The sequence below is a fragment of the Gymnogyps californianus genome, chromosome 6 (assembly GCF_018139145.2).
Source record: "Gymnogyps californianus isolate 813 chromosome 6, ASM1813914v2, whole genome shotgun sequence".
NCBI lineage: Eukaryota > Metazoa > Chordata > Aves > Accipitriformes > Cathartidae > Gymnogyps > Gymnogyps californianus.
Window position 1 is genome coordinate 8,720,090 of NC_059476.1, and position 25,014 is coordinate 8,745,103.

At 36.2% G+C, this 25,014-nt stretch overlaps 1 protein-coding gene across 1 annotated transcript; it reads right to left on the reverse strand.

The window, feature by feature from the left end:
• Positions 1-3,342: 3,342 nt before the first annotated feature.
• On the reverse strand, positions 3,343-24,141 carry CCDC172 (coiled-coil domain containing 172). Its single transcript, XM_050898596.1, has 8 exons — positions 24,063-24,141; positions 23,740-23,825; positions 20,186-20,302; positions 18,543-18,708; positions 16,943-17,044; positions 15,861-15,963; positions 4,830-4,917; positions 3,343-3,375 (listed from the first exon to the last, which is right to left on the reverse strand). The coding sequence occupies exons 1-8, from the start codon at positions 24,139-24,141 to the stop codon at positions 3,343-3,345; spliced, it is 774 nt and encodes a 257-aa protein (XP_050754553.1).
• Positions 24,142-25,014: the final 873 nt, after the last annotated feature.

The following is a 25,014-nucleotide window of genomic DNA, read 5'->3' on the forward strand; positions in this document are numbered from 1 at the left end:
CGGAGGTTCTTGGGTCTTCTGCTCCTCAGGATGGCCTTTGACCATGACTTTGGCTAGGTATATCTCCCAGTTTCTTTGGTTCCTGACCTTGGGTTGTCCTTGCTCTACCTCCAAACTCATTAAGGCTGATTTGTAAACCCATAATCTTGTAGATTCAGGGTTTAACAGTCTTTCTTTTTTGGGCCTCTGTGGTCAGACCTTACCCACCCTGGCTGGTAAACTCTTTTTGAAAGTTCAGTGATTTTTCCCAAGCCTTATCAGGTCCATGGCCTGGCTTAATTATTTTCCTCTTAGATTTCTTTCAAATGGATCTTGGATTCTCCTTTGCAATAATCTGTTTGCATTAGGCTGCTACTGGGAAGCGTCTTTTACAAAGCATGGCTGGGAGCTGTGATTTGATGATAAAAAAATCAGGCTGCTCAGCTGTGTCTTAGGTATGTGGTCACAGCAGAGGAGCGGCGCTGTGGTGTCAGTGCATAAGCCTGAGATAAAACTGCAACTTGTCTAGTCTTCTGTGAAGGATGTAGGACTTGACGCTTGGCAAATCTCAATCCTTACCAGGTAAATTTAGTATTTCCCTAAATATTTCTAAAGTATTTCTCTGTATCCCTTCAAAAATGAGGGATTTCTTATCCGTTGACCCTAAAAAGCACCAGGTCCAATATGGAAGCATGGTGAGTTATCCCTATACCTTTTTTTCCCTAGAATAATGACTTTCTTCTTGGGCTATCTTCCTCTTTCTCACTAACTGCTTCAAGTATTTCTACGGCTCTAATTCATCTTTTTTGGTCATTAAAAGGGACAACTACTTCCTCTGGCCTCAGAGGTTCTATTAGGCTCTCATATGCAAGATATATGATATATAATCTATCCTTTAAAAAAAAAATATTTCTTACTATGTCATCTGTGAAATAATTTATTTATTCATAACAACTCTGTGTGTTTTCATGGCAATTTGGCAATGTTATGTTCTTCAACATATTTACTAAACATGACAAAAGATTTCTTTCTTTTTTAGTTACTATTTAAAAGATTACTCATCCCTGGTTTGAGAATTTTAAAGAAAATCCACAACACACAAACTTTTGCTTAATTTTTAGTTTGAGTCTTCCAAACAGAAATACTATATTGGTCCCAAATTACATTATTCATAAGACAGAGGTGACAAATGTATTTTTATACTTGGAGAAATCAGTATGTTTTACATTCACCCTGCAACAGCTGGTTTAGTCTGGCATTATATTTTTTTCAGAGCTGTTGAGGGATTTGTTTAGCTCAATAGGATTTGTATTGATTTCTGTTTCACTTTTTTCGGTGAGCTTTATTCTTGTTTTGTTGTTATATTGATTCTGAGAGTTTTAGCCATTTGAGTTATTACAAATTTTGCTATATTTATGCTGTAATTCTACTACAATAATCAAGAACTTAGACCTTCACAGCTATTAAAAATGAAACACACCCCCAACAAACAAACAAAAACCCCCAAAAAACTGAAGTTGCAACTAGTTTTCTGAAAGCTGAAGTTTCTCTGAAAAGGGCTTACCATATTTCTTTTTCCCAGATGTTTTTTCAGGCCACTTAGGGACATTAATTTATATTATTTATTGATAGTTATTGGATGCTATTGCTCATATCAATAGCTGAAATATATATGTGGAATGCTGCTATAAGCCAATGAGTTCTGTTTCATGTCATATCTGAGTATTTAATTGGACTGAACAACTATATAAATATGAGACCATTGCAAAAGAAATGCAAGAATTCTTGTAAATAAAAGCAACTATAACTGGATATACCCAAAGTTTAAAAATAAGTTTTTCCTGGTTGGTTAACCAATACACTTAACATAAGAAAGCTCCGTTTAATGAATAAAATGATCAAGATAAACTCAGCCTTCCTAGCAAATCCCAAATTTGTATCTGTTTCCAGAACTTAAACCCAGAAATACCACTGCTTTAGCTGTCTGTAGACACTCTGATATGCAACTGGATTTGATCAAAACCCACAAGTAGTAGTCGCCTAACTTTAAAAGAGTCAGACGGTCCCATAGAAGTCAGAGGAACTAAGTTGTTTAAAATTAAGCACATCCTAAGAGTATCTCTCTCAGGGAAGAGACAGAAAAACCTTATAAGGATGTCAGCTCCAACAGCACTGGTTATTAAGAATAATTATTCCAACCTCTTGGAATTATTTCAGTTAACCCAGTGGATCAGAATACTCTTTGATACCAGTGCTGCAGATCAAACTTTGCCAGACTTCAAACTGCAGCTGTATCCCAAAAGGAAAAAATTTTCTCCATCGCAGGCAGAATTTGGTCAGCTTCCAAAAATGATTTATTCCTCCCTTCTTAATAAAATATCTTTTGCAGTTTTATGTGTGACAGACACCCTCTGTAGCTTGGAAAGCTCTGGGTGTAGAAAAACTAGTGAAGAACAATTATCTATCCCCACCCCCTGGGTGGGAAGCATATTGAAAATTATTTGTACACACAGTTGGATGTGATGAGATGATGACCAGAGTGGACTGAGGCTGAGCAGAGCGAATGTTTTTACGTGGTCCTATTGTAAGCATCTGAATCATAAAGTTAGTTCCTACTGTGGGGTTGGGAACTGCTGTAGCAGTTATACGTCCTACATGCTTGAATGAATAGGGTTCCCTATTCAATGGAAATTCTTCACCAATTCTCTAGAAATGTGGACTTTTCATTTAGAATACGGTTTTATCTTTGTTGTCAAGTGCTGAAGCTAGCACTCAGTATTTTGTGGGTTGTGGGAGAGGAAGAAAAGAAGACTTCTCATGTAATCAGAAGACAAGTGCTAATGGAGGCATCTACTGCTCAGTGCATTTGGAAACTACTCTGGATTATCATGCAGTATTGCTGGATTTGAGCTGTTTCAGAGAGCTTGTTACAGAATTGCATTGTCAAGGTATAAACTAAGTAGCTGCAGCTCCTGTTAAGTATTTCTTGATGGTAACAGCAGTCTTCCTCTCAAATAAGACCACATCACTACCTTAAAAATAGGAGAGTGTTCATTCTAAAAAAATAGTACACAGAGAATAGAGCTAGTAATATAGGAACTCAGCTGTATGTGTAGTGGACTATGTACTGTCCATTCATGGGCAACAAAGAGGAAACTAAAGATGGATAGCTGTTGAACTTGAGGATAAAACACCACTTTTAAATGAATAAAATTTTATTTTAATGAAAAATAAAGGCAGATACAAACTGTTGTTTAATCAAATAAAAAAATAGAAGCAAACCTGATAGAGCCTGAGTAAAATGGTTTTAAAATACTCAAAGACTAGCTTCTATGACGATCCATATCATATGCCACATATTATTCACTTGTCTGAAGACTTTTTTTGTGATAGATTCTGGAAAAGAGAAAGAATTGAATTATAGAAAATGAAATCTAATGAGTTCAGTGTGTTCTTTACAGAGAAGTTTTTAAACGTTGAGCTGGTTTTTTTGTTACTGAAGTTTGACAAGCATGATAAAATTAGTGGATAAAGTACAAGTAAGTTACATTCCTCCAACAAAAACTGGAAACTAATCATAAAAGTGAGTAATACAAATTTCCCATGACTGTTATTCTGCTACTGATGCTAGTGGCAGCTGCGTCTTCATACAGCTCAATCAGGGGCTCTGAAATGAACCTTTAAAACCCCTTTATTTCCAAAAATAGGACTTCAAAGTATTTTTTCTCCTTGTATTGTTACACAGACTGACAATCAAGAAATTTGAAGTTAGGATTGACATTTAGAGAAAAAACACACTTTAATAAGTTTTTGTAAGGAATTTGTGAATGGACAAAATAAAATATTACATAAAAGGACGCTATTATCATCCTATTTCTCCATATTCCCATCTTCCATTTAACTGACAGCTGGAGGTAAAGATTAATTTAGCTCCTAAATGCATAATCTTTTGCAGCTTTCAAGAAACTAACGATTAGTAGTAGTCCCCCAAATAGGTCTTTCTTGTCCTAAAAATGTATCTTTAAATTCTTTTCTGTGCTTCCCTTTTCTGTGAGAAATGATATTCCTGGACATTTGGAAATAATAGGTGTGATGGTTTTCGCAGGGATAGAGTTGATTTTCTTCATAGTAGCTTGTATGGGGCTACGGTTTGGATTTGTGTTGAAAACAATGTTGATAATACAGGGATGTTTTCATTATTGCTGAGCAGTGCTTACACAGAGTCAAAGCCTTTTCTGCTTCTCTCACCACCCCACCAGCAAGTAGGCTGGGGGTGCAGAAGAAGTTGGGAGGGGACACAGCTGGAACGGCTGACCCCAACTGACCAAAGGGATATTCCAGACCATAGGATGTCATGCTCAGCATATAAAGCTGGGGGAAGAAGAAGGAAGGGGGGGACATTCGAAGTGAATGGCGTTTGTCTTCCCAAGTAACCATTACATGTGATGGAGCCCTGCTTTCCTGGAGATGGCTGAACACCTGCCTGCTGATGGGAAGTGGTGAATGGATTCCTTGTTTTGCTTTGCTTGCGTGTGCGGCTTTTGCTTTACCTATTAAACTGCCTTTATCTCAACCCATGAGTTTTCTCACTTTTACTCTTCTGATTCTCTCCCCCGTTCCACCGGGGCGGAGCGAGTGAGCGGCTGTGCAGGGTTTAGTTGCCAGTTGGGATTAAACCACGACAATAGGCTAAAACAAATGAGAATTGGAGTGCACCTGCAATGCAAGGATGTTTGGCTGTGTACACAGTATACAAAACTGCTTATCTAAAACCACTGCTAATCATCTTAAATTACACCTTTAAAACTAAAATTATCAAACACTTAAAATACATAGTGAAAATGGCATACCATTTGCAGAATTTCAATTTCTGTTCGAAGAGTCTCACAGATACTTTCCCAGTCATCATCTTTGCAATTTTCCAATTCTTTCTTAAGCCTGTGTCCAAAAACAAGTACAATTTCAGATCAGAGAACTGTTGCTTGGGTAACTATTTTTTTCAGCTTTGGTCCCAATTGTCAATTTGATTTATGTGAGGAAACCCTCATTGATCTATTTGCATGATCAGGATTTAAGTTTGCTAGTTTTGCAATTGGCAGTCTGATGTGCTGCTCTCCCGCAATATTGTTGCATTTCATTCAGCACGGGCATTTGTGATGGCAATGTGAGGAACTTCAGAAAATGACATTTTTGATTTTTACAAAGTATATCTTGACTAAGTACTTTGTTAAACAAATTTCTGGACCATGTTGTTTTCATAAACCATGAAAGATTTATGGCCTCATTAGTCATCATTTTCCTTATTGCAACATATGAATTTGAATGTTGATACTTAGGAAGTACCATACATTACTGTTCTGACTTTCCTGGGTATCTACTTGTAGCTGCTGGTGGAGACAGAATGGGTCCTCTGACCCTGTGCAGCCGTTCCTGTGCAATCACTGCTCCATACCGCTCCACAGACTCCCTTGCTGTTGCTGCTATTCTCTCCCCACTGCTCCTATTATTCTTCAGTGCTTACGGACCGTTTCCCAGTAGTCTCAGCCAGGAATTCTCCAACTTTTCTACAGTAAGGACTAATTTTAATATAGTGATTTTTGCATTCAAAAGCACATTTAGTCCTGCTAAAAGGAGACACCTAATCTTTGCACATCAGTGACTGTAGTGGTTTAAATTAATACTTGGTAGGCCAAGAGAAATCTATGCCAGAGCTTTTAGTAGTTTGATGAATACAAGGTGATGAGATTATACTGAGTCTTTCCATGGCTGTCATAAGAAAAGCATAATGAGAAAGCTGAAGTTGCTTACCCTTAATACAGTTTCAGCAAACAATGTGAATATTCTGGGACATATAGACAGACTGAAAAAAAGGAGGAAAAGTATATATTCTGCTTCTCATTACATGGCTAAACTGATGCATCAAAGCAGCACCTTGTTTCTTCTGAAGTTGAAAGAGGAGGTAGCAACTATTTTTTCTTTTATATACTATAATAGGGAATACATTATTTAACTCTATTATATAGATAATGCACCTCTTTAGCTGTTCTACTGCAGATAGAGTTTGTTTTCTACACAGGAAAATGGCTTTATTAAAAATAAAAGGTATAGCTTCATATGAGAGGAATAGCTTAGTCGCCATGTGGCATTAGAATAGTAGCATAAGACCGGACTGTAATTTAATTTTGCTGTTCCTGTGGAAAATCTAAATATCTTGCTATCAATATGGAAACAGTATGAGCTCTGTGTGTTTGTATTACAAAGGAGTAAATGCCTCCTCTTTCAGGAATTTCTCCTGCATTCACAATATATACAAGTGTTCGAACAAAAGGAAATTTTAAACTACACTAAGAAATGAAATATTCACTGTACTGTAGTACAGTGCTAGTTTACAGACCATTTTCACTGAGAGAAGTTCATTTCAAGGTCTAAGATCAACTTCTGATCTTGATTAAATCAGCTTAAATTCATTGCCTTGCCTCCTCATTTTTTTCCTCTCTGTGTTCTCTGTTAGCATGATACTAGAACCCTAATTTGTTTGAGACAAAAAAAAGCCCTACTTTGCCAAATTTACTTTAGGAAAAGACATAGTCTGTTAATCTCAGAGAAAATGCTCTCTCATTGTTTTCCACATTGTAAAATTGATGCACAGTCTGTTCGCTAGTTGTCAGCTAAGAATGATACCAGTCCATGTTATGTGTACACTAAGGATAGAACAACCAGAAGATAAGCAGTAAGAGTTGCTTATCTGTGTCTTGGGATTGTGAATTAATTACTATTGATGATGTGCTTTGAAACTGTAATGTTTTGCATATGGATTTTAAAATTTTATTTAAAATATTTTATAAAACTTTTAAATGTGGTGACAGCACAACTCCTTACATAGCATGGGGTAGTGGTGATAAAAGACATTCGTTCAAATGTGGTGTTTAATTTTTACATTAACCAATTGATTCTGCTTTCAGGTCTTCTTTCTTTCTTATTTAGAAGCTAGATAATTACAGTATGTGCCAGGAATATTATACTCACAAAACAAGGGCTGTCTGTTAGGTTACAGTCTACACAATTAATGCATTGGGGACGCCTGAGTTATTGAATAAATGATGAAGTTTTACCAGAAGGAATGTGAGACAATGGAACTATTAAAAAAAAATGCTTAACCTGGAAGCAGATTATAGCTTTTTCATTTTGCATTTAAGATAAGCAGGATATTCATATTCATCTTTCCTCTATCAGGTTGAATGTGCAAACCAATTATTCATGAAACTATACTGTCTAGATGGAGGGCAGGTTTTCTGTCACTTTCGGAAATGGAAAGAGATGTACCTTTTGCCAGAACAAGTATTAATATGACAATTATACCCTCCTTATGACTATGATAAAAACAAATCTCTTTAAAAAAAAAAAAATCTGAAAAATCACATTAGCATTTGGCCCTCCATGGCCTTTGGTTTTGTTTTATTTTTAGCATTTTGGTCTCCTTGATGACAATAAAATATATCTTTCAAAAAAGTCTTTGCGCTGAATTAACAGTGTCTTGGTAAGTTACAGCATGACAGGTAATGGGCTCCAGTGAACAGCTGGAGTAGAAATGCCATATTTGTGAAAGGAGGTTTGACTATTCCTTTGAAAAATGTTCAAGATAAATAGCAATAGCAAAACCTAGCCTTAAATCAAGTAGGTGGGACAATAGCATCAGCATTTTTTTGGATGCTAGCTTGCCCTAGACTGAGCTCTGCTATCGGTGGTCCATTTTCCGTTATTCTTGAATGCCAGAAGTGACAAAGAGATGAAGAAGGAGGAGATCACTGAAGACGATCGATTTTGCAGCTTTGAAATGAGCACAGCTATTAAATGTCATTGGCATTTGTGGTTGATACGCAGTCTTCTTGAATTTCAGCTGTACATGCAGAAGGCAAATAGGAAAAATAATTACAGAATCAATACGTGCTGGTATTATGAATTGAACTATGATGAAAATAATGTTATTGTCAAACAGGTTTCTCTGAAGATCATCCACAGATTCAAATTACTGGATCAAGACTTCAGTAGGGAAAACTTGCATTCCAAGAATAATTTTATGTAAAGAGGTCTCAAAGAAGAAATAGTTTGTGGAGAAGGCAGGGTGAATACATATTTTTAGAGCCTTTTTTTTCTAAGTGGGGATGAAAGACCCTACCTGGTTATTGTTGGCGTTGCAGAAGGAGCAGACTATCTCTTGGTTATGTTTTGGTGAGACAAGTAAAATATTTTATTCATATTTTCTTTCTTGTCTGTGCCTTGTTTATGACCACTATTTTATAACCATAAATACAAGGGAAAACATTAGAGTGTATTATAAAATGGAATTGCTTGACACTGATATACAGGACATAGAATTTATGGTACAAAACGAAGTTCCCTAAGAAGTTATATGTAAACTTGAGCGTATGTATGTTGATTTTCCTGAATTTTATCATAAAGGTCAGGAGAAACATTTATCAAGGTTTTAGGACTTTATTGAGACTGAAGAAAAGTATGGAAGACTTCAGTTTATTGTCTCAAGCCAAAGTAGAGCTAACGCATTGAGGTCATTCAGTCTCAGTTCAGTACTGGGAATAAATTAATGTGTATGTTTCTATAGTGAAAGCAAGATTTTGCTGGGTGTTTACAATTTGCTGACACTACTAAACAGAAAATGCTATTGATACAGCTGAAGAAGCCAATAAATTTCAGACTGTTATCAATTGATTGAGGAAGGGAGAAAGTGAGTCCTAAATGGAATTCGGTATCTCAAAACGTAAATTCAAGCACCTGAGTTGAACAAATAAATTACAAAAGTATGTGCTTGATGGAGCAGAAATAGAATAAAAATTAAGAAAGTGATCTAGTAGTAATAATAAATGCTAGCAAGAAGATGAAACGTGAAAGCAAACAGGGTACTAGGCTATATAACAATGGGAATTAAATGTAAATTAAAATAAACAAACATACCTTAGGTAAAATAAGAAAATTCCAGCTTTTACTGTTCTGGATCAAATGCTGATTGTAAAATACATAATTGTCATTGATTAAAGCTTGTGTTTTGTGAATGCTATCAGGCAACTATTTATAAAAGTAGTTATAGGTCTTGAAAAGTGTGGTTTGTTTTGTGTTTTGTTTTTTTTTTTTTTTTTAATTTATATTACCCAATATCACAGGAAGTCTTCAAGGAATATATTATTATAGATGAATAAATGGAAAGGTTAAGGCACACTGAATTAAGCTGCGTGTTTACGATGAGATTTGCTTTTGTGCAGACAGCAAACCAAAGTTATATGGACTACTTTCCATAGGAACTGTAAGAACAAGTTGCACAGCAAAGAAAAAATGTACAAGCATCAGAGACATCAAAACTGAAATGTGTTTCTAGGAGTCAATAAGATTCCTACTGAAAGGCAGGGAAAATAAATATGGGTCAATGATCCTTCTAGTTCAAATATCTTGATTTTTCAATTGTACAGGGAAAATTAGATCTCAATCTGGATGTATTAATATGGCTACCGTACTCCTGAAATTAGTATCTCTATACTGTACTACTTTGCTTCATGTGAACTGTATAATTTTCTCAGAGCTAGAAAGGATTTAGAATTGTCCTTGTTTCCTTCTGCATTATGGGCTCTCCTTTCTCTGCTCATCTTCCAGGTTGAATGCATCTTTCTTGAAAAGCAGGTGAGAGATTTGTACACAGTATTCTTACACCCTCCTGTGTTTTGTTGGAAATACCTCTTGCTTTTAGCTTTTCCACAGCTATATTTACTTTTGATGTTTATAGTTGTCTTTTGATTACGTAGTATGCTTAGGCCTCTCTTCTTTGCTTCCAGGTACCTATTATTGAAGTCCTTAGTTGTGTACAAGTACATAAACTTGCACTGTATATAATTATATTCCTCTTCTTTTTTAGCGAATCCAGTCTACAAGGTCTCGAGTCTTTAAATTGTTTTATACTATTGTCTTAAAACACTTTCTATTCCAAAGTCATTATTTCAAACATTAAGCAAGACCAGCTGTGACTGTAGTTACCTTCTTCCAGCCCCAAAATTTCTTTTTTCAGGCCTATTACCGTTGTTACTTTTAGTCATTTCCTTACTCACTTAAAATTTTTAATATGTCTTCCCCAGGTTAACTAGTAGTTTCCCATGCGGGATAATATCAAATACTTTACTAATGTCTAGATGGATGGCATTTGCGTTTTCTTTGTCTAACCAATCTGTTGTCTTATCAAAGAAAGATATCATTAGTTGGATTTGATCTACTTTTTGCAAATCCATACTGCAATTTATAATGGAAACCTATTTTAACATAATTCAAACTATAATAGTTCCACTAGGCACTGCTATTAAAAAGAAAAGCTTAAAAAATCGATGAAGAGATTGTCATTAAAAAACTCATTTTGAACCACATATATTACTCCAGAGACTGATATTTCCTGATTATAAAATTTAACATAAAATTACATGGCAATTTTTTTTTTTTTTTAAAACCACCAGAACCATGCATGGCCTTAGGCAGTCCGCTGTTAGCGTGAAACATTTGTTCAGCTCTAATGAACATATTTCCTGTGTGATTTGTATGAAAGAAAGCATTGTTTTTTCCTTCCTAATTTTGGTAATGGAGTTTCTTTTTCTGTATTATAAAGTATAAGAAGCAATACTATTTTTTTAGGAATTAGGCAAGTATACAAAGCCTTGAACTATTTACAAAGTAAGCTGACTTTATGCATTTCCCTTCTGCTACTGCTTTTCTGAAGTAGAACAGAAATTCAGGTTTCAAAGAAACATTTTATCCTTAGTCTACCTTTAGAATAGTGTGAAAAATACCAATTTTTGGTAGGAACTGTCTGTTCTTAGTCTAAGAAACTTTAATTAAAATTATTTCTAGGTTGCTTTACATAAGGCAACACATAAATTTAAAATTAAAATGTGAAAGAAGATAAATAATTAATATAGTAAGTAATTACAATGAATACAATAGTGAAATGACATAGCTAGGAATTTACTGGTATCAGTTAGTCTCTGCTTGACTCCTGATTCGTTCCATTTAAATGGAACGAATACTTGCTACCTGCCAGGGAAATGTGACTCAAGAGCTGATGCCAAAGTTCTTTCCTGCTGTTTTGTGTTTGGGGTTGGCATTGGCAGAACAGATGATTAAAATAAGGCTTTTGATTTTAACTGCAGATCTTTTCTGCAAAAAAGCCCTCTTTTCTTAAATATTTCCCTGAATTATGCACCTGTATCGGGAGATTTACAATTTCCAGGGTGCCTGCTTTGAGAAAGAGGGTACAGTGTCTTATCCATAATTATATCTGTGCTTAACATTTAAATTTTGGTTAGCTTTTTCCTGTATCTGATGTGTATTAGAACAAGCCGATAACTGCAGCACCAACAGCTGTTGGAATTACCGGTGTGTGCTTCTCATGACCTTTTGTAATTCTTTGATGGATTTGGGAGAAATTTTATGAAACTGCAGACATGGTATAGGGCATTTTTCTCAGATCAAAGATGAATTGCTGTAATTGGAATTTGCTGGCTACACTCTTCAGTTGAAATGCAATTTACTTTAAGATATATACTTAATTGTAATGAAGATTCTTGCCTTGCCAGCTACTTTTGATATTGATTTTTAAGCTGGGACTAGGTATGTGATACAATAACAGACTTACAGGGTGATCTGGGAGCTACATATATCAGGTTATTGATGCTGACTGTCTCTCACATTTGTTCTAAGGAAGCATTAAAAACATTGGTATTGTTACCATTTAAAGAGTGGTGTGGTTTCCTGCTCTGTAAAAAAAGAATCAAACTTTGTGCTTATTTCATAGAAAAAATATGTATTTTTTTATCCACATTACTTGTGTCAAAATATTCTTCTCTTTATATATACTAAATATGATTTTCAGTAAAAACTAGAATTCTCTTCTTGCAATAGATTCTGTACAGGGAAAGAAGCTTATCTTGTTAGCCTAAAAAGGGTTGTTTCTCAAACACAGTAGGTTCAATCAATCACATTGATTTTAATATGACCAAAACTGACTCCTACTAAAATATGCGCTAGTATACGTAAGATTGCATTAATTGGCACTTTGGCTGCAAAAGGTCCTTTGCAAGTGCCAAAGGTGTATCTAGACTGTCAGGAGGGCTTCCTGGTTCACCCCAGGTGCCTGGTACTTTAGTTTTTCTCAGTGACACTTCATGAATTCTTTATTCTCAGATTCCCTTCAGAGGGCATCCACAGGAGTGGACAGGGTAGTTCGCTCAAGGATGTGCTCCAGAGAGACTATTGGCATGGACTGCATCGGCATGTGCTCTGCTGCAGTAGCTGTGCTCCCTCAAATACTTCTGTGGCACATCACAGGGCATGCAACGCACATGCTAGGTATTGTCATTTTGAACCAGCACTCCGCCATGCTGGACATAACTCCTTTAAGTATTTCATGCATTTTGAATGGAAAATATGTGTAGATACATGACATTATATCTTAATGTCACAGAGACACTACAAAGGAACCAGAGCAGATATGATCTCACCAAATGCTAGGCAGAGTGGAGATGCCTGGGTTGTTGCAGATAATGCTGCCTCTGAGCAATGTAGGCACAAGCCGGTGCATACGTATTGATCTATGGGCTGTGCAATCCACAATGATAATTGGTTCATTGGATAATTCAGACTGGAAAAGATGTCAGGAGGTCATCTAGCCCAATGTCCTTCTCAAAGCAGGGTCAGCTACAAGGTCAGACCAGGTTACTCAGGGCTTTATTCAGTCGACTCTGGAAACCTTCAAAGATGAAAACTGTGCAATCTCTCTGGGCAACATTTTCCTTTGCTATACTATCCTCACGATAAAAAAGTCTTTCCTTAAATTCATTCTAAACCCCTCTTGTTTCAACTTCTGCTGTGTGCCTTTTGTTATCCCACTGTGCAGCATTGTGCAGATCCTGGCTCCATCTACTCGATGACCTTGTTGTAGGTACTGGAGGGTGATCAGGAACCTCCAGGGGGACTATTTATATACTGCGCTATTTATAGCATATATGTGCTGGGTTTGGCTGGGATAGAGTTAATTTTCTTCATAGTAGCTAGTATGGGGCTATGGTTTGGATTTGTGCTGAAAACAATGTTGATAATACAGGGACGTTTTCATTATTGCTGAGCAGTGCTTACACAGAGTCAAGGCCTTTTCTGCTTCTCTCACCACCCCACCAGCGAGTAGGCTGGGGGTGCAGAAGAAGTTGGGAGGGGACACAGCTGGAACGGCTGACCCCAACTGACCAAAGGGATATTCCAGACCATATGATGTCATGCTCAGCATATAAAGCTGGGGGAAGAAGAAGGAAGGGGGAGACATTTGGAGTTACGCTGTTTGTCTTCCCAAGTCACCGTTACACGTGATGGAGCCCTGCTTTCCTGGAGATGGCTGAACGCCTGCCTGCCGATGGGAAGTGGTGAATGGATTCCTTGTTTTGCTTTGCTTGCGTGCGTGGCTTTTGCTTTACCTATTAAACTGCCTTTATCTCAACCCATGAGTTTTCTCACTTTTACTCTTCCGATTCTCTCCCCCATCCCACTGGGGAGGGAGTGAGCAAGTGGCTGTGTGGGGCTTGGTTGCCGGCTGGGGTTAAACCATGACAATATAATACTTTAAATTCCCTTTCATTCTCTTAATTCAGCAGTCCAAACCAAGAAGTGATGAGTAGGGTTTTTAAAAAAAAAAAAAAAGAATTGATAGAGTTGTAGGGGTGTGATAAGGTTTGGGATAATTCTAAACAGCACAGCACTATGACGTACAGAAGTAGACAAATGACGATTGCCTGCTTGGCTCTACTGAAAAGCAGAATCTATTAGTGCTGACATGGAAGTACAGTAACATAGCTATATGTTGCTTCTGGCATCTGAGTTAGTTAACTTATTCAGGGCTATCTCTCTCTATAAAGCATTGAATTTTTCTGATCAAAAGCAAGTGCAAGATAAAAGTATGATTTAGGCAGATCTGTCCTAAATTTTGTCCAGTATCTGAAATGAAAAAGTATTTAAATGTAAAGAACATTTCTTCAATATATTATTACAACTCAAGGAGCACTTGCTTTTTGTGATAGTAGTAATAGCAGTAAGAGCACATAACATTTTGCACTACATGCAATTATTGAATCATATAAGCTTATCTTGACCATAAAATGAGGCATTTTATGAAATAACAAAATCTCACTATCCTTCTTGGTTTGGTTGTAAATGACACTTGCTGGTTTTGTAGTTTATAGAATTTAATATGTTTTATCCACTGTTGTGTTTTCCGCCCAGATAAAACCAAAGTATCGTTCCACAGAGCTGTGAGTTAATTTCACTACATAGACAGACAGACATACATGGATTTGAATGATTTGCCTGGGATCTCATAGTGATCAGTAGCAGAGTTGGGGATTTAAAATAATATGATGTTTGCTACTTCTGTACCTTATACACAGGAAACCTGTTATACAAAACAAATTACACCAATTTGGATATTAAGTGCCATCATGGCAGTAAACTACTCCAAGGGAAGTATGTTTTTTAGAAGGAAGTTGACAACCTCATGTATCACAAAACCTAAAATATCACAATGGAATGAATAATGTAAAAGAGTGAATTATAACATGCTGTCTTACAGAATTGCTGCTGTTACTATTATTTACACTGTCTTCTATGTATATGTTGAATGCAAAGTTTTTGCTACTGTATGCAGAATTGTGAGCTAATTAATTTTTATGCTGAGGGAATTTTGGCCATGTCTCAACACCATGTAAGAAGTTGAAGAGAGTTAGTAATAGGGCTGATATATAATTTTCTTTCAAAAACCGATATTCAGCAAAAAATGGGCCATTACCAAATGGTCTTTCAGAAAAATGCTCAGGGTTTTCCGCAAAATTTTATTTTTCCATTGAAAGTTTTCAGAAAAAAAATACTATATTTATTTATTTTTGTCAAAAACTCCAAAATGTATAGGAAAAAAAAGTGATGATAGCAAAAGTTGTGTTTTCCCTAACAATTTCTGTTAGAGAATATTTTGGACCAGCTTTTCTAGGAGGAGTTCCTTTGCGTTGTCTACCAAATATTTTTAAATATCCACAGGCACTTTCATCTAGAATACCATAAACCAGGAAAAAGATGGTTAATTCTGTGATACGGGGCTTTCTGCATTGGAAGATTTGTTGAAAACATTACCTTATTTTCTGTATCATGAAAACGTAAATGTCACACTTAAGCAAACTGACAATGAATGAGTCATTACCACTCAGTTCCTGGGAAGCAATATTCACTATTAAGGGAGACTGTGCAAGGTCTTCTGTCTTGGTTAAATCTTCAAAATTTTGTTCTAAACTAGCTTAATTAGAAGGCAAACTAGAACTGATGGTAGAGATCACAGAGAAAACAAATCTATATTTAGTAACTTCAATGCAAGGCTCATCTGACCCAAGGAGCTTATTATGGCCAATCCATTCCTTTGCAAACAGGCTCTGGGGAAGGTTGTACAGCCAGTCAGCAGAAGGACGTGTAGCATTGGGTAGTTCATCAGTACTCTATGTGCCACCACTATTTTTACAAAAACTTAAGAAGTGGCCTTCCACCCTAGGAGCAGTCTTTTGCTCTTCCTCCAAGTTTGACTGACTTCCTTGCAAACACTTTCGGTTTTTAGTTCATTGGAGTATGCATATAAGGGTGAAAGGCTGTAATAAACAACAGGAATTCGTGCTCTGTAATAAAAATGAATGATTCTTCTGATTTCAAAGGAATATTGTACAGGAAAGGTAAAATAGTCGTTGCCACCAGGACTGGTCTGCAGTTACAGACCTAAAATTAAATTTAGGAACTTATTAACGTGAGACTCTTACCTTAAACATTCAGGATCAGTCTGAGGTTTTTCAGTGACTTGGACTTTTTCTGCTTCTAAATCTTTCGTCATTCTTTCAGCCTCCTTGATTACTTTCTCAAGGTCTAAACATAAAATAACAATTACCTTATAAATATATATTAATCATCCATATTCAAAGACGTCCTACATTTTCTAAATTTATCTTTTCTAATATTTCTTTGTGAAACTGTAGGGTAAAGGCATCTGAATAAAGAACATGAATTATTTTTTTATTATTGTAATTGGTATGCATATTGCAATCTTCTAGAAAATTTCATTCCTTTTCCCAAATGATTTATGACCATATTTATGGCCTGTCTTTCTTAGCTCTCTTACTGTGACATGTTATTTACACATTTGTAAAAAAGTTATTAAACCACTTCTAGATTACATTTTTTTAATCCAAATTTCAAAATCATCCCTATTGCTTGTGATCACCTTTGACACAGAACCTTTCTTGGTTCTCTCTGTATCTTTTTAGTTTTTTCTTTTATAGGGTTTCCTCTGTATTTGGCACATTCCTCCCAGCTTTGTGTGTAGATTTCTTTTTTTATGCGCAGACTTTCATACACGAACATACAAATGTCAGTAAAAAGATGACAGTCGAATTTACAACTCAGAGGTTTAGCACCTAGGCCAAATCTGTCTTTATCAGTCCAAGCCATGTTGCTTGTTAAACATTTGAATTTTAGTAACATTCTTTAATTATAGGTTAATGGTTTTAAACATTATTTATGTTGATTTTAAGTTCACTTTGAAACACTAAATTCTCCATTTGAGTATATGATTTATCAGCAAAAGTAAAAATTTCTTTTTCATATTTATAGCTTATGATTCAGCAAATCTGTAGACCTCAGTACACTGACATTTAAAATAAATCTTATTGAAATCCATATTTGTTATAACCATGTTTAAAAATTATGTATTACATAATGTAGAAACATATTAAAATCTTGTTTCTATGATTTCTTTTTCTGAGAAAAATCACTTGACAGAAAAGATTTTTCTGAAGCATTTGTCGAGCCACAAATAATTATCATAACAGGTGATTATCAGGCACACCTTTGAGTTTGCTTTGGAGAGTAAATAAATCCTGCTTTAATTCATTCTTCTGCAGCTGAAGTACATTTAACTGAACATTGTTATGTTCCATCGACTCCATTTCTAAGAAAAAATACATTTTAAATTAAAATGGATTGCAATTTTAGTCTTCATGATATAATCTTAAATATTCTTAACTACTTCTACCAATCTTCAGCTAGTCAAAAAGAACCTTAAATATAAAACTAAAATCAACTCAAATCAGTCATACAAAACCCAGTTCACAGGAAATTATATGTCATATAATGTATTCATAACTATGAAAGAAAATGGGGTTTTTAATGTTATTAAGATGTTTGACATATTTTGTTGACTGGGCATAAAAAGAATGTTTTCTTTAGAGTTACTTCAGCTGTAAAGGAAGATGATTTATTGAATAGGTGGTGAACAGACACCTCTCAGTAGGACTAAAAAAACCCTTATTTTGTTTAGCATTAAGGACATTTGCACCTGACCATTGACAGCATCTGGAATTAATTGTGATTGTTTCCCTGACAACTGGAGGTCCTCACATAATTTCCTTGTTATGAGTTACTTAAACTTTTCTCTTTAGTGTTGTCAGTGTGCTCAGGACCGTAGCAGACAGAAAGACAGACAAGTTGTACCTCAAAAAAGGTGCAATTTAAAAGGATGGAATCAAGACAGCAACTGAACCTAGAGAAGAATATTTAGTTGCCTTTCGTGTCCTACTGATCATTTGACTGATCAGATCTGCCTGAATATGTAAAAATTAATCATTAAAAGTAACAGGTGCCACCAAATACAGACTAAATAGTCCCAATTCTTTAATTTTTTTCCTTCTCTTGTTCTCCACATCTCTGATCACTCTCACTGGTCCCATGTGGATTCTCTCCAGCTGGTCCACATTTTTTCTTGAAGTGCAACATCCAAAACTAGATGCACAGTACTCCAGCTAAGAGCTTAACTGCCCTAAATAGAGTGAAGGATTATTTCACATGTCTTAGAGGTCAGAATTATGTTTATGTCTCAGTATGTTGTTGGCATTCTAATGTCACTGACTCATGTTCAGCTCCTGATCCATGATGACTCCTATTTCCTTGCTGAAGGATTGCTTTTCAGTCTGACTCTCTGTTCTGAGAAATCTCACATTCTGTATCTTAACTCAAAGATAAAGTTATACTGTGGCAGTAAAAGACCATTCCTACAAGACATCTGTGCATATAATTCTTTTGAAGCTGAAGAAATTTACATAGCTCAACCATAGGTGATTATAATCAGTGCAAACCTAATATAGTACGCTATGTATGACTGTGCACCTCTGTGCTTGTTGACATTAGACACTGGGAGCCACCTCTGCAGGTCTGCTTCTTCTCATAATGCTCATAGTCAGAAAGGACTGAAGACGATAGGGAACAGAAAAGGCTTTAATTATGCTTGTGTAATGTGGTATGTCAGACCACACTCTTTCAGTTTAGTGCTAAGAGGAAGTTCCAGACAGCAAGGGAATGGAATTAAAATTATTGTTTTGCACAGCTATATTTTACTGATTTGTATTCATTCTCTGGTAATCCAAGATAAAATAGTTTAATATAAGACTTACCATTTTTCAACAGAGCTGCCTCATTCTCTAAATCATTTATTTCAGTCTTTACTTTTTTTTTAATCAGAAGATCTCTATTACTTGTTAGTCCATATTCATTGTTAAATTCCATTACTTCTCTAGTAAAATTATCTTCCTCTTCAGTCATTTTTCTCTTTGCATTGGTCTGAAAAAAAGAAAGGGAAAATTGAATGTTCAGGTGAAAAAAAGAAAGTCTTTGTTAAGCTAGGCAGACTGAAACACACTGTTGTTGTTTATCCTTAAACTTGTAGTATAAATGTAGTATATTTACTTTTCCTGACTTATGAGAACAGGAAAATGGTCTACAGCTCTATCATTTTGTCTGTTGTTTTAAACTTTTTTTCTTTTCCTGAAAAAGTGAAGGATATATTTTTAATAATAAAACATTTAAAAAATCACTACATTATGTTACAGACTTGTGCCAGTAGGTTTTCAGTTCAACTCTACTGAAATTAGTAGAAAGTTCTGTTTAAAGTCAGTAGCATAGTATGGCCACTCTTTTTTTTTTTTTTGGATTGTTATTAAATGAAATAAAGGTGTTGTTTATTCCTCTGCAGAATGCAGACTTACTTTAACTCCCTCAATAACTACCAAGAAAGCTATAGTTGCTAGGAAGTGACTGTTTCATTTTCTGGAAAAAATATTCTAAAGAGAAAGGCAATATTAAATTCCTTTAAAAAAATCTTAACTGATTGCTAAATTAAATAAAATTAAATGACCCTTATATACAGGAAGAAAGAAATGATAACCTATATATCAAACTTGACTGGTTACAATTAAAAGAAACTTCACAATTCTTCAAAGGATATTTAGCTTTTATAGCTAAATAATTTTTCTATGATACTTATAATATCTATTTTTCTTTCTTTCTTTGTATACTCAGGATTGGGAATACCTTGAATGCTGAAGAAATATTACTTAATTAAAAGGATATCTGCCTAAAGGTTTAGGGTTAATACTGGTGATTCATACTGAATGTTTAAAATTTAGCTCTGCTGATTTAAAGTACAAATACATATGCAGAGAAGACTACTCATCTGTGGCATTTCTTAGTATTTACAGATCCAAGGATCCACAATAAAGTAAGAGGAAGGCAATATTCAGGTTACCACAAGAGAGAAGTGAAAAGCTTGTTTGTATATGTTGCAAGTAGCTACCTTTTAAGAGGTGGCTAGGTGTGTCTAGCATCAAAGAGATTGTGTGGTACATCAAGATTCCTAAAATGTGATGTTGGCCTCCCTGTTTTTCCTTTGATGCTTCTCAATATGTGTTATTGTGGATGAGGCAGTTCAGTTTAAGGTAAGACTTTCCTAGTTTTCTTTTACAAAGGAAATAATATGTCAGAATTGGAGTTTAGTCATACAACAGCAGACATCGTTAGAAAATGAAGTTAAGAATGTTAAATCAGCTTTGTAGATAAACTGCAGCATACATCACCTTAGATCATGGTTTAAATTAAAAGTGAGAATTTATCTACATTTACATTGGTAAGTATACGACAGTAAAAAAAAAAATTGTTTTCCAGATTTAAAACATTAATTCTTCCATATTCTCAAATTTTAAAGCTGACTACTCTCATACGGTAGAAAAGAGCTGTCTGAATACCGTAGCTGGAAACATACAACGATTTTAAGAAGACTGCCTTTCTGATTAATAAGTTCAGCTTTCTGTTTTTCTAAGCTGTCTTCACGTTTCTTCAGAATTTCTAAGTAGAACTGTTTTTCAGACAGATGCTGAACCTTCCAAGAGAAAAAAAAAAGGTTATAAAGTAAGGTTATTGTTTTATTGTGTCATATACTTTGATATTGTAAATAAGGATCTTGGTCCAGTTAAAACACAGCTGGCATAGCTGCTGGACTAGCAAAAAGCATAACAGCTCTTTTTTCCCCCAATAATCTTCCAATATACTGCTAAGCTTTTGGAAAGTATCCTTTCATTAAAAGACACATTTAGTGCTGGCCTATCTATCTAAAATGGCATTTTAAAGTCTGCTCAGTTTAGGAGAAATTTTTTCAGGTTAAAACCAGGAAAAATATTGATCACGTCGGATCTTTTACCCAACATAATACACTGTCCTCCATCTAATTCTGTAAAGCTCATCATGTACCAAATCAGATGATAATATCAGAGGGACAGGGGTCCAACTTCATTGTTTTGACTGAATGGCTGTACATATCATCAACTCTGCAATACTACTATGGCATATGTGAAGGAGGAAGGGATAAGCTCGTATTTTTCTGAGCACAATTTCTGGAATTCTTAGCCAAGGAAATGTAGCGGAAATTAGCTCATTGGTTAAAGACAGTTTGACCATAATCCCCCCAAGCCCCAAAGTTCTATTTTGCATATAGTTTTATTTTTAGTTTTAGCAATTTTAAAAGGTAGTTTATCTGATAGAAGGGTATGCTGTTCAGCCATTGCATTTTCAAAATTTACTGAAGAGTTCTTCTCAATTTTCCAGCACATCTACTGTATCATCATCTAACCTAAGCTAAACTATGTGGTGGGATAAACTATAACAGCAGATAAATAGGGAACAGCTAAGTGTTGAAGAGTCTTAAAGGATGAGAACCATTCATCTGATGAAGTAGAGAAAAGGAGGTCAAGAGAATGACTCGGACTGTAATACTCAGAACAATAAGTAGGGAAAGCAAAGTTAGCAGAATTGCCCACAGACTCTAAAGGCACAGGGTAAGTATCAGGGAGTAAATTGAATAGTCAGGCTGATACATGACTGTTTGTGTGTGCAGAAGCAGAAGAGACCAAATAATAGTGATATTACAGAGGTAAAAATGAAAAGATTGTAAAATGAAATAATGTAGATGATTTTGGAGAGGGTGCAGATGAAGTGCATCTGATCAAAAAAGGAGGAGGATAGTGGAATCAAATGCCCTGAGACTAGAATGTGAGAGTTGGAAAGGAAAGGACCAGATTTTTTTCTTATCCCTGATATGTCCGGCATGCTAAGTGTCCAGGAAGTGCTTGCTTCAGAAATATTTATTTTACATATTAATTCAAAGATAGTAGATGGTCTTATACGACTGTATTTATATTACTGAACGTAACTAGCTGCAGCGTAGTTTCTCCATCTGTAAGATGCCAACTTAATCTATGCATTTGCAATAGATTTTTTTTAAGAAATCATTGAGCCAAGAAAAGCAAAATGCTATAATTCAGGTTCTAATTACATGCTACCTGATTTTACAGAACAGAGGAAAAAAATAGCATTTCCTAGGAATCTTTGATTGACCACAGGCAGTCTCTGTGAAATAGATGTCAAAACACTTCTGAACTCAGTCTCATCTGCTTGGTCAGGCATAAGCTGCTGCGCATGTATGTGCTTGGATATGTATGCTTATGAAGAAGTGCAGTTACTTGGTGTGGGCCAAATTGCACAGCATTAGCTAAACAGCATTATTTAATATTGTTTGAACTACATTCACTGATGTAGACATATGTCAATTTAATTCCTGTATGGAAAAATAAATTACTTTAAATAATTTTAATAACTATATAATCTTTAAACCTAAATACAGTCTGATTGAAATGCATTTTCCCATTCCGCTTGTTTTTTGTATCATTTCCTATCTATAAATGAATCAATGTCACACTAAGCAAGCAAGTAAAATATATTTTTGTGGACATCAGTGAGAATATTATTAATCCTGGTGGGTAAAACACATAAGATTTAATTAGGAATAGTTCTTCAGCTCTTCCCATTAGTCTTTTACAACAATGGCTCTACTCTTGGGACCTTCTGTACCTACCACATAAACCTTGATTATAAATCACAATGCATCAATAACAAATTAGTAGTATAAACATAAAATTGTGATGTTCATAAATAAATTTATGAGCAAGACTACAAAGGACTTTACCTAACACACAACACTGAGATATAATCTGTGTTGGTTAAATAAGTTATTATTTTAAAGCACTTACAGGCTCTGAGATTGTGGCATGCATAAATACAGGCATGTGAAAAACTTCTTGCATGATTATAGTCTCAATTTGCAACCAGTAAATATTTGTAAATGAGTTCTCTTTTATTCTGACCTCCTCGCAGCAATGTTGATATTTATTATATATATTACATAGTCTTTTACAAAAGGCAGAAAAGCCTGGTTTTGGAAGGATGAAAAACATCCCCCAAACATTTATTTTCACAACTAGGTGAGGCAATCCCTCAAAGATTTCCCCCTTGAAGATGTTTAAGTGATAAGATACAACAGTTCTGACTTCAAAGGAGGCTCCATATGCTTTCCTGTTGTGCATACACATTCTGCCAGTGCAGATACTTAAGAGCACAGGGGATGATATTTAGACTTCATTTTCAGGCACAAGCAAACAGATTTTTAAATCATTGATAACCACAGGTATTAATGGTGAAAAGCTCTGCAAAACTGGAAGCTTAATCTGAAAATATGTCTGCAGTTTGGTTAAACGGAAAGCATAATAAAATCTTAAAAACACTAAATAGATTCAGAAACTTTCCTCTGTCTTCGGCATCCCTAGAAAAACTCTTAGGCCTTTTAAGCCCTAACTGTGAGCCCAGGCTCACAGGAAGATCTTTAGTATATGACTCAAGATCCTGCGAAGTAAACACGGGGAACGTTTCCATATATTTTCTGTGAAAGGCCTTTAATGAATGGCAGTGGAAAACACAGGAATGGTTTCCAGGCCTCTGAAGGCAAGTGCCATCATAACAAGGTCCAGGACTGTTAAGAGAGCTGCTCACACCGTACCGAACAGTTAGTCTGCCCCAGCTGACATTTGGTGGCTGGGTCTTGTGAAGGGACTGACCTGACATGGTGGTCCGCTCCCTGCCAAGCTCTATCTGCGGAGCAGGAGTGACTTTCACGTGCACATGTACGGTCTCCAGTGCTTCCAGATTTTGGGAGCGTTATCTGGAAACGTTCCTGCCCCTGAGGTGAGCAAGTCCCTGAACATAGCCAGGGGCCAGCCTGAAGGGTGAGATTTGTGAAAGGGGAAAGATGTTTACAGACCTTTTTTCACTACAGAAATGCACGGTATAAGTTTTCTCAGTGCTCTGTTATTCAGTAGGTGAAGCATACTCCTTGGAATTGTTTATGAATCTATTCCTGAAAGAATAGGTCATATATTTGTAAATATAATGTATTTCATTATTATGTATACTATAAACATGCCTGCTTACCTTAGTTTCTAATTTCATTTTTGCAGTGCTCAGCTCTTCTTTTATTTGGTTAATTTTTTCATAACTTCTATTTATGTCCAATTTAGCTGCGACACAACAAAAACCTGTAAGAATGTGTGCTCAGTTTGTAAAAGTTACATTCTTATAAAAACATGCCATTGGCAAGAAGCAGCCAGCCTGGCTGCCTGCCCAGCTTTCACTGACAAAGGTCCCCTCATGACAGCACAGTGAGCCCACCCTGCTTTTCCCCTGGGGAATGGAGAGGCCATTAAGTGTGGTCAGTGCTGCCACCTGACCCACAAGATGGCGGCCATGGGGCAGACCTTGTTGGATGAGGTGCCTCTTCTCCCTCGCCTGCTTCTCTGTGAGCTGTATTTGCTGGAACAAAGCATCCAGGTTCATTTCTGTCTTCTCGTGGAGTCTGTGGGCTCTCTGGGTCTTGCTGTCTTTGTGGAGGGCTGGTTGATTAAGCTGGGATGCCCTGGAGGAAGGTGAGGCTGGGCCCGGCCTCAGCCCTTCCCTCAGGGCTCTGCACCCTGCCAGGCCTTGGCTCTGCCCTCTGGCCTCTGCCTCCCTGGGGTCGGGAAAGAAACCCCAGAGCACAGAGGGAAGCAACCGTGGTAGATCGGACATGGCTGAGGAGGAAGAGGTGACAGAGTGAGACGTGTGGGCTCCAGACAGTGGGGGGGGTGAGAGTGAACCTCGGGCAGAGGGAAGCATGGATGACTGGCTGGGGGAGCCCACATGGGAAACACAGGAGATGGAAACGAGCAGGCAGAGAAGCAGCACGGTAGGAATAGGAGAAAGAAGATATTTGGCTAGGCAAAAGGCAGCTGACACACTGAATCTTGTCAAACTTGTGCACATTTGTGAAACATTGGTTCTGACTCAGTCTGGGGAGTTTTGATCAAACAGCTCTGACTTTCTTTGCTTCTCTGGGACCATGCGCTTTATACTGGTTTTGTGTTGTTCAGAAGCTGTTTTTTTTTACCCCTTCCTTTTTCTATGGAGTGATCACCATCCTTTTAAAATATTATATCTACTCAGATTTATTTGTCTTTTAAAGATTGATGTCTAACCTTAGCAGTTAAGGAAGTAGGATAAAATCTGCTATCATGCAGAAGAAGATGGTAAAGCTGACTACATCAAACTTTAGTAATGGGGATCAGACTCAACTCAGCTGCATTTCACCATTAACGAAGGATGACAGTGTTTCTCTTCCAGTTGGTCTCAGTAAGCAAAGATCATAACGTAGCCCATTGTACGCTCTTCTGG

Bases quoted from the DNA above. Each gene is read 5' to 3' on its own strand.
- CCDC172 (XM_050898596.1), bottom strand. From the start codon at position 24,141: ATGAACCTGGATGCTTTGTTCCAGCAAATACAGCTCACAGAGAAGCAG. The intron at 23,826-24,062 runs GTCTGCCCCATG...GTTGTGTCGCAG, and splicing joins GAGGCACCTCATCCAACAAG to CTAAATTGGACATAAATAGA. The intron at 4,918-15,860 runs GTAAGAGTCTCA...TTTTGGACACAG, and splicing joins ACTGATCCTGAATGTTTAAG to GCTTAAGAAAGAATTGGAAA.